Below are 11,223 nucleotides of genomic sequence, written 5' to 3' on the forward strand. Positions count from 1 at the left end.
AATGCGTTCATATTTTGTCCGTTGTTTCCTCCGAATCAATAATAAGTCCCTCCGGAATGACGTTGCGTTCGCGTTCTATTTTGCGCGCTGTTCTGAAGAAATCTACACTTACATACACATAATGTTTCTTTCACATTTAATGAAGTATATTTGATTATAAGATAATATAAAGATGATAATTGTTTTGATTCAGTGTAAGATCATGATCATCTTTTACATCTAATGTCGTTATTTTCTCCATACTGTGTATTCCCATAACTGTGCTACCTTTTGAAAACATTTCTATACTACTTTTCGTATTAAGGACACACATTTGACCCTTTTTCCGGAATGTATTTTTACATTTATACAGAATGTTTCATCCATTTGTAACAAGACCTTAATAGTAGATATCTTGAAAATGTATTATAATATTAAGTGTTAATTCTTAACATATAACTGTATTACATTTTGTCTGTTATAGTTCTATGCCAATATATAAGGTGGACAGAGTCTCTTTTAAATTTGCAATTAAATTAAAAACAAACTTTTTCAGGAAGTCAAACCTTTGGAAATGACAATCAAACATTTTCTTCAACATCCCGATATCCTATCGACAAGGTACTTCTTGGGACAGGCGTTTCCTGTGGATTCTGCATCTTGTTTATTATCGGAATCGGAAGTAAAGATTTTTCTTCCTAGTAAATGCTTTTATACATTTAAGTACTGAATGTACTAAAGTTCGGGTGTTTGCAAACAGTCACAACGTGCAGTCTTGAAAGAGTACAATGGCATTAACGAATTATCTAATCCAGAGTAAGAAATAAATAGAAACTGTCCGTATTACATTTTTCCTTTCTTTTGTTTTTGTTTCATAGCTTGACATTTTACTATTTTAAGGTAGGTTTAATGTTTTTGAAGTGCAACACAATAAGCTGACTTTTTTCTATGGTTATACATTATGATGTTTAACAAACTTTACTTCACTAGCGGATTCAAGGGGGCGCCCCCCCCAATTAATTTCAATATAGGATAAGACAATTAATAAAATACACCGAAAAAGCACCATTTCTGACTAGAAATTGTTAAGATTATCTTCGGGGAAGACCCCCTAACTCTTTAAACCAAATACATCTCGTTTCTGAGGGAGGGGCGCAAGTAAAAAAAGGTACGCCCCAAAGTTACACCCTCTCTAACGTCGAATCTTGGAGCCGCCCTTGATCATAGCAGAATAAGACATACTACGGTTCAGTGGCCACACACCTTCAAGTTAAAAAAGTACCAAAATATCGCTAAATTGTTTTTGTTTTGATCGTTATTGCATTGAAAAAAAACATCAACCTATATTGCGCTCCTTTAAAGACTTATTCACAGAAAGGACAAGGGCCAACATGGGAATATACATTATATATTGTGCGAAATATGATTAAGAAAGAGATTATTGATATTTTCAATTTGTCCAACTTTAATTCTTTAATTGACATTTAAATGAAATTTGTATTTTAATGTCTTAAACTGCACATCAAAATGAGTTTTCTGAATCAAATATCACACAATAGAAATATTATTTTCAAAGGCAGTTCAAACGAAACTATTTAGAACTAACGTTGATTGTTCGTTTTTATGAACACATATTTTGAACACATATTTTGAACACATATGTTTAAGGATATGTTTTGCTGAAACGGCGAAAGGTCAACGCAATCAACACAATAGAGATGTATGTACCAAATGTTATTTTGTAATTTCGAATTAATGATCTAGCCGCTAAGATGTACGTTGAAAGTTACACAGTTTGATTTAAATACATTATTGATAGATTATGCATTTAATTCAGAACATAGTTACGTTAAAGTAATAATTGCCATAGCTTGAAGTAGATTGTGCAGTGATTCGTCTTACGATATTTAAGCTCATTAAGCTTAGAAAGTATACTTGTTTACCACGAATCAAATAAATACATGTTTTTTTTCAGTGTTGAAAATCACAGCGGTAAGTTTCTTACTTGAAGTTTACTATACGTAAATCCTTTTCATTGGTTTGGTTGAAGATGGTTTTATGACATAACATATCAAAATAAATAGCATAAACATTTCGAATTTAAGGATTTGGAACACCAAATTTACTCTCTAAGCGTATGAAAGTAACGATATATTTAAGATACAGCAACAGGTATTTCATTTGATACAATATTCATCAGTTAAAATTTGATTTTTGACCCAAAAATGTAAAAAACATATCACCTTTTCGATGGCAATTGCATCCTGGCAATTTGTAAGTTTGGGTTGTGTTATTAATTCGTTATTGAATGGTTATTTCAAAAAAAGATATGATTAAAAACACATAGAATTTGCAAAGACATTTGGTATTTTAACCAGTTTTAGCTTATGGTTCTGTATAACTATATCCTTCTCTACTATTTCCCTCAAAATGGATGTTTATGTTGATGCAATGATATATGAATTAATGTGTACCTGGCAAAAAACAGACACTTCCTCGGACAATGGCATGCTACACATAGCAACGGAAGGAGTTCAGTACGCAGTCGTCCATAGGCAGGCGGCCACACGGTGGACTGAAACGCAGGTAACTCACTTTACTTTGCAAAGGGATATTAAATGTGATACAATGTATAACTAAAAGTCGAAATACTTAACCAAAGCCGTTTGACGTGAAGGTTAGATTCACTCTTGTAGAGAACACCATAATTGCAAACAATAAGGCAGTCGCGATAATAAATAATCCAACCTTCATGTATTCAAATGTTTTGACGTAGCATGAAATTTCTCCAGATGTCACGCAGGTTTAAACATACAAGGATCCTTTTCCGATGAGCCCCTTATTTTCTAATACTAATATTCTCACTTATTATGTCTTTTGGTGATTATGACAATGTAATAAATATTGCAGCAACCACATGATGACGACAGCCTAACGTACGCCGAGTTGAACATCAAGTTCCTACAGGAAGCTAACGCCAGAGTTCTTACAAAGACAAAGAACACGCCGACAGAGTATGCTGAGCTTACGTTTGCCTCAACACAGAAATCTGCTTAAGTAGATCATGGGCACCACAATACATCAGCCTAGATCTCTAGGTCGTCAAAGACAGACAATCTACAAGAAATACACTGCCTTGTTTTGTTTCTATACTGTTTTGTAATATGTCTATGTTTGATCGTTTCATCTTGAACAGAAATGACTATTGTTGAAACAAAGTCCAATTAACAACAAAGTTAAATTATTTGTATTTATTCAAATACTTGATTAAACAATTGATTTATTCGGCAAAAAGGGGTGGGCCTCGATTGATGTGCTTTTTCTGACTGTCTTCAGTAAAAGGTAGCTTTTAATATTATACATATTAAGACTTTATAATTACTGCAATACAGTTTGGTTACTGTCTTTATTTATTTCAATATGACATTAATAAAAACAGGTATACACTTTGTATGTAAGGCAAACAAAGCGTTAGTTTGCAAACATTTTTGTAATCCACTTCATATAATACTAATAAATTTATAAAAACAGGGAAATGTTAAGTATTTGTTGTATACATATTTCGTTAATGTTTACGAGCCTAATGCATTCCACTATATTAAAGAGCACATTTTTTTTTCAAATTGGAACCATCTCCTATTAAATGTACTTCAAAGTTCTTCATTGTAACTATTGTTTTCTCTACAATGCCTATTTGTTTAGGAAAGGTATGTGACTATGATATCAGCCACGTGGCGGTGGGTGGGGTAACGTGATTTCCAATGGGAACGTTCGCGGAAGGAAAACCAGAGGATGCGAGAAAACTGTGTTGAACTGGGCTTTTTTCTCTGGACGTTGCTGGGTGCATTACAATATATTATTGTTTCATTTCCTCGATTTAATCTTTTGTCAGGTGCTTATTTTAACCAAATGTCAATTCCAAATTCCGAAATAAGTCGTCATCATCGTCATTTAATATTTCTTCAACTGTTCCATCCATCATGAAATCAAAATGTACATTAAAATCAATCAAATTATCGTTGCTCATTTTGTTCTAATTGCTTTACTGCAGATTTTAGTTTTGCAACTTGCCAATAATTTTACTACGATTTCATTGAAAAAAATAGTTCCGTAGTAAATATGCCCCGCCTATTAGTATATCTGCGCCCAATGACCGGACAGAAGTATCGAACAGACGCATGCAATTTCGATTGGAAATGCCATTGAACTTTAAACAGAAATAATGTGAAATTGATTAACAACAAACATCGTTGAGGAATGAAGTATTAATGTAAATATTGACCGTTAAATGTGCGGTATCGTTGTCAACTAAATCATGTATCAATTTGTTTTATATTTGTGTTAGTGTAATCAATAAAGTGATAAAAATAAATTCATTTTTTTATATTTTTGATAATAAGCCTGCTGAATTCTCGACGAAAACATATTTCATGACCGGTTAAATGTTGGATGAAAATGGCGGATGAAAATATCAGGAAGAACCTAATACGGATACTTATGGGTTGAGTTTGGTGCTACATTTTTATGTTTCTCGGTTGTGTCAAATGCTCGTTTCTTCGAAGTATTTCTGGATGTCCAAACGACTTTGACATAATGGGTTTCGTCTGTAATTCAAAACTTAACGTTAAGTAAATATAAAGGATAAAAGTTGAAAGAGAAGCTGTAAGAGAAATATAAAATGTCACAAAACCTGCCCCTATTAACCATTTTTAACTGCCAATTTAAACAAGAATTATTTCGTAATCAAGAGGATGTCATGCCCCCACCCTCTTTTGGTACGCAGGATTCCGGACCTGTTAGGTGTTATTATAAATGACGAGGTTTGTTACACCAAAATGGACTCTCAGCAGCTGGATTCGGATCACAGCATAACATAACCAAACAAATTTACAGTAATGGCTTTAATATATTGACTTCATTTAGAAATATATCCTCAATATGGAAACATTTTCGACGAAAAGATACACTATTTTTTCAGAGATTTTACCCCTGAGGAACGTTTAAATATATAGTATTTGCCTAATTGAAGATGAAGTTCTATATTATCCGTCCTTCATCGCTTACAGTCAAATCTAGAAACAACCGTTTATAACATATTTCAGTAAAGTCTGAAAATATTGGGATGGCACATGTGATTCAAAATACTCTTTAAATGTGAACAATTTTGAAAGGTATATATTGGCAGCATAAACGCAACTCAAATGAGAATATGAAAAATACCAAAGAATTTTACTCGGCAATGATAATATTAATCTTATGGTAATCCCTTTGGTGTATAACTATAATAATTATATAGGCCTTATTGTGTGTGTGTTAGACCGCGCAATTCTTCAAAGCGACTAGGCTAGGCCCGAAATGCATACAAACCATCAACATGCACAACGACGAAACTATGTAATGTGTGATATGCACACACTTTCGGCAGAATTCCAATACCGTGGTTTGCACTAAATTACATTGTAAGAAATATGATTCCTCGTCTGTCTCATCAAACCTTAAGTTGAATATCGTAAATGTGAACGAATTGTCAAAAAGTCTTCCTTCTTCGTAAAAACCCTCTTGTAGCTGTATCAGTAAGGTGTATTCTAAGTTTCTTTAGTATGTGTTTGGTGCTGTTTATAATGATCAGACGGAACATATTCGAGTACAAAGTGTGCACCGTGAACAACCGGCTACAATTTCTCGAAACTTCTTAATTCCCGTAAGTAATATTTACTTCTTTAAGAGTGTTTATACTTAAGATAGGAACTATCTTTATGATAATCACAATAAATCATTTTTCATTTATCAAAATTAAATTTAAGTGTGTGTTTTGGCTTATTAAAATAAGCTACTTAAGCCTGTTAAGCTTAAAAAGTTTTGAGAAATTGGAGCCCGAACTTAAAAATGACGAGAGCTCCATGTCGGCCAGAAATATCTGTAAACTATAACGTAGAAACTATTATAATAACAAGGGAACAAAGCATCTACTTTATGTTGATTAATCAATGCTCAATACAAACACCATGATAAGGCCATACACAGTTTGTTTAAAAAAATATTGAATAAAGAAGAGAGTAAACAAAACAAACGTAGTTGTTCAAACAATTTCTATCAATATAAAAATGTGTTAAGCATAATATTGTTTAATACATATATACATATATGGACTTTGACATTAACTTTTCATATTTATTTATACTAAGCATGTTCTTATTTATTCTAATTTATTGAATTCGTTGAACATCCAGCGTAAAAGTCACAGTTGTTGTATTGAACTGAAGCATAATATTTCAAAATTTAATTATTTGAGAATCTGTCAGCGTGTGGCCCATAAAATGTTTGAAATTGTGTGCCGCCCTTCACATGTATCTTCATTCTTCCTCACTCTCCCATCGGTAGAAAGGTGTCGTTTTCAGTATAACCTCTTTCTTTACAGGTTCAATAACTGATATCAATGTATACTGCTTACTGGCAGAACAGATCATTCCAAAAAGTTGGAATAGTGGTTGTGAAACACAATGAACAAACAACGGTTTCACACAATGATTATAATATACTTTATTTTAAACCGAACAGTCACCCGCTCTACGAGTAGGAAGGGTTCGAAAATTTGTGTTCTCAGGAATCGACATTCAAACTTAAGTTAAACTAAAATAAGGCCGGTATGTCGAGCATGACTGTCATACATATCGATGCGTATTCAAAATATTGCACAAGCACGTCATTCAGCTCGTCGTTATTTAACCTTTATGTCCGACTGTAAAGTTTGTTAGACATTCAGGTAATTAGACGACTGCTAAAAGTTTTTAAGCAGAGCTTATCAATTACGTATTCTTCTCCAGCTCCTTTCTACATTTGTTAGTATTCTTCGTCCATTATATATCACTATTACCGCATATCCCATTCCGAGTTTGAAGCACTTAACAAATTTAAAGTGACAATATTGGCACAACTTAAATTAAACACAGTCTGGATGTTTGGAAAAAACGGGGAAAACTTAGCGGAACAAGAAATCAAAATTTTGACAATACTTTTCCATTATACCTGTACATGTCAAAGAGCATCAACAGCGTAAATGATTTTGAGCTAAATCTATAATAAAAAGGGCGCCATTGTTTCAACGTAGAAACAGAGTGTACGTAACCACACAATTAAACAATCACACAATATCTTTTAAGCCCCTGCGGTTGAATATTAATTGACAATGACCAGGACTTGTAAGAAAAGCTGAATAAAGGAATGAAATGCACGTTCTAAATAAAAAAGCACACAATTTTAATCAAGGCTCAGCACATATAAATCATGAGAAACTAAAGCAATGACACAAAGATTCATCGACAACCATGTTAAAACTCATAAGTATAAATAACACAATTTACGCTTATCATACGAGACTAATACACTTATACTATTACTTTTGACATATTTAACTGTATGAACTTGACCATTAATATTTCACTATGTCTATATCATTAATTGATAAAACGCCTAACCATGGGCAGGGATATTCATTGGAGTGAGAGAGAATGCATAGAAACTTACTTGGGGAGTAATGTCAACCCGCTTTACACAAACTTGTACCTTGTTTGATAGTGCTTCCCTGCTTTCGTCTATACATTAAGCTCCCTATACATCGGAGCCGCTACAATATGGCGGACTTTAACCATTGAATAAATTACGTGCGGATAAATAACATGTCGTTAAATTTTAACATACACCAGCTATTAATAGATGTCCTTTAAAACATGGTCCAAATCAGTTACCCCACCCACTATTTCGTGACTGTTAAAATAACTTGTATTGTGCTTGCTGTAACTATTACCAAAAATATACGATACTGTCGTTTTAGTAAGAAGTTCTGCAGGTGTGGGCAAACAAGTTTATTTTCAATACAATCGTACACATAATGTCACAAGTAAGCCAATCGATGAGACAAGCATTTAACTGAAATTGGAATCGGTTGATTTCTTGAACTTTAAGAAAAGAAACCGCAAAGACATCTATATCGTTGAATGACTAAAAGATCTACACGATGGGGAGCGACAAACATAAGCTTTAGTGGATGTAAGTTTATGCACACGTGTGTTAAAATGACACAGTTTGACATTTAACAATACATCGCTATTTTCTATTTTGATTTCATAATTATCACACACACACACACACACACACACACACACACACACACACACACACACACACAAACAAGCACGCACGCACGCACGCACACGCACGCACACACACACACACACACACACACACACAAAACTGACGTATGTAATATGGCGCGTGCGGGAATCAAACGAATATGTAGAATCAATCAGGTATTTTTGATACCCATCGCGTAACAAGCTGAGGTGTTGCATCAGTGAACGGGTGTTTATGTTTTAATTTTGCCACATGTTTTATTGTTATAGCCGGTAAGTACATGTCCGAGCAAACACTCAAAAACAAGCTGTAAAAGTATATCAATAGTGGTCCGGTGGATCAGGACAATAAAGTCGAGTTATATATGCTAGATATATGTGACACGCCCAACAGATCCAAGCAAAACAAACCTACTACTGCTTGTTTATTGACATAGTGTAGTTGCTAAAGAAAGCAACTGAAAATTATGACTTTTATAAAAATAGTTTGTACAACATTAAAACAATGATTGAGTTATAGTGATTTTTATTCCAACTTAGACTTTAGTCAACAACTGGAAGTTAAATCTATACAATATGAAGTACAATCGGTTCAATTCATTTTCTTACCAAAACCATTAACTTGTTGTGTTTCCGGTACTTCAGTGAAGCAATTGTTGAATGAAAGGGCGAACAGTATTAAGTTTCCCCATGAAAAAATGTACTGTCTGTTTCTATTTTCTAGAATGATCATTGCCTTTTTCAAAAAACATGTAAATTCTTCTTCTTTTGTTTTATCTAATTCTGCTTTTTCCACTTCAATTGAACTACTACTACTACTACTACTACTACTACTACTACTACTACTACTACTACTACTACTACTACTACTACTACTACTACTACTACTACTACTACTACTACTACTACTACTATTACTACTACTACTACTACTACTACTACTACTACTACTACTACTACTACTACTACTACTACTACTACTTCTACTACTACTACTACTACTACTACTACTACTACTACTACTACTACTACTACTACTACTACTACTACTACTACTACTACTACTACTACTACTACTTCTTCTACTACTACTACTACTACTACTACTACTACTACTACTACTACTACTACTACTACTACTACTACTACTACTACTACTACTACTACTACTACTACTACTACTACTACTACTACTACTACTGCTACTGCTGATGCTTCTACTACTTGTTTTTTCGCAGTTCCTTGTGATTCCCGCGTCACCACCACCTTAGCAAAATAGCTTAGTTAACCACCAAAAATGATCTACTGAGCCCGTTTATAATTGTGTTTCTTTACGTTTAATAACACTTTAAGTTGACAGGATGTAATATCCAACCATTTAGTATGAATGAAGCTAAAGCTAGGTATAGTACGATTGTTTAAATAAATGACTTTTATTTTCTACCTAATTCAGCAGAAATGCTTTGATCAGAATTCACTCTGTATGCTAAAGCAGACATGTTTTATCCACCTTACCATCGACTCATTTTCCTCTGAATACTATTAGATATTTTTTTGGATAATTTCTGCAATAAAAACATCCAAACTGTGTCTAGCTTAAAGGGGCACACTAGAGGTTGATGCAAGTATATCAGTTTGACGCATGTTTGAGTAGTTTGACTTGAATGATCAAAACATAAAATAAAATGTGTGTATTAGTTTTGTAAGGCTAATAAAATTATATACAATGAACAGTGTACTGATATTCATTTGCCATTCTTTTGTTTACACCTATTTTAGCTCGATTTGGCTGCGACTATGCAACCAGGAACCAGTATGGAACGATATCAGAAGTAGGGCCAGAAATGTGAACAGGAAGGTAACACTGAACACTGTCCGTGTTCTTGTTTGTTTTTAAATTCACGGTATGCAGCATGAGCAAACTGGACCGGAGCAAAACGTTTACAATTCAAGTCGGTGGAGTTATACTGTGGAACAAAATGTACGTTTTTGAACTGAAAGATTCATAGCAATAGACTGAATTGACCAATAGACTAAAGGTTTAACCGGGCGGAGGGGATGGACTGCATACTAACTTCATTGTTGTTCTCTAAATCTTACTTTTGTTTTGCAATGGTCTGCATAATCTGATTAATGTCATTGTTCGAAAAACAATCAAATAGGTCCTGAAAATCTTGGTCAGGCAATCCTTTCACTAATTCATGGCGTGCAGCAGACTTATTTTCACCTGTGCAGTAGGTGTGAACTTTGTACATAGAAAACGTACCAAGAGGCTTGTAAATGTCAATTATTTTGCATTTCTAAACCTTGCTGCCTATTAAATTTACACAGAAGAGACATTTTAGCTGTTTATTTTGGATGCTTATTTTTTAATTACTTTAAGAACGCAACCAGAAGTGGAATGTGCTCGCACCTGCTTCTATTTCTAATTGTTGTTTATTATGTTTACGTGGTGTATTTTGGTCTGAATTTGACAATAATTGTGTATATCTACGACATAATTTAAGCAAAACACACACACACATACACACAAGTCGGTTCTTATATTTTATTTGATCAGATTTTACGCAAGTCAGGTTACATACCATATTTGAAAAAAGTAGTCCCAAATCTAACATGACGTCAAAGCGCGTGACTCATCTGGCATGGGGAGAAAGTCAGATGGAGTTTTCCACCACGCCTGAATTCACCGGAAATGCCTATCCGGTTTGCTAGAAAAAAGGAAACTAAATGGACAGGACCAGTGACAGAATTTCTGCCATGATAGTGTTATGATAGTTTAATGAACAAACGGAAAGCACAATGCAATGAATAACATTAATTGCCTTGCATTGAAGTCAAAACGATGAAAAGCGGCATTTTTTTGTGGTAGCATTACTCACGCAACAAATATAATTTACACTAGTGAATATGAAAGCAGTAGTTTATTTGCACTTATTATATATTCCTTAAAAATGACTTTCTGCAATGAAATTTTTGAAAATAGAAACAGTATTTTTTATGGGGAAACAAAAGAAGTGTTTGCCCTTTCGGTCAACAATTGCTTCATTGAAACACACTAATTTTATGGTTTTGGTAAGACAATGAATTGAACCGGTTGTACTTAACATTTTAT

At 33.7% G+C, this 11,223-nt stretch overlaps 1 protein-coding gene across 1 annotated transcript in view; it reads left to right on the forward strand.

Moving 5' to 3' along the window:
- LOC128233951 (uncharacterized) overlaps window positions 1-4,288 on the forward strand; it is an 8,661-nt gene extending 4,373 nt beyond the window's left edge. Inside the window, exons 7-11 of the mRNA XM_052947854.1 lie at window positions 536-661; window positions 1,648-1,699; window positions 1,955-1,971; window positions 2,468-2,565; window positions 2,890-4,288. Of these exons, the coding sequence (XP_052803814.1) occupies window positions 536-661; window positions 1,648-1,699; window positions 1,955-1,971; window positions 2,468-2,565; window positions 2,890-3,036 (440 nt within the window). The 3' untranslated portion in view covers window positions 3,037-4,288. The remainder of the gene's footprint in view (window positions 1-535; window positions 662-1,647; window positions 1,700-1,954; window positions 1,972-2,467; window positions 2,566-2,889) is intronic.
- The last annotated feature ends 6,935 nt before the right edge of the window (window positions 4,289-11,223 follow it).

Source organism: Mya arenaria, chromosome 5, assembly GCF_026914265.1.
Source record: "Mya arenaria isolate MELC-2E11 chromosome 5, ASM2691426v1".
NCBI classification, from domain to species: Eukaryota; Metazoa; Mollusca; class Bivalvia; order Myida; family Myidae; genus Mya; species Mya arenaria.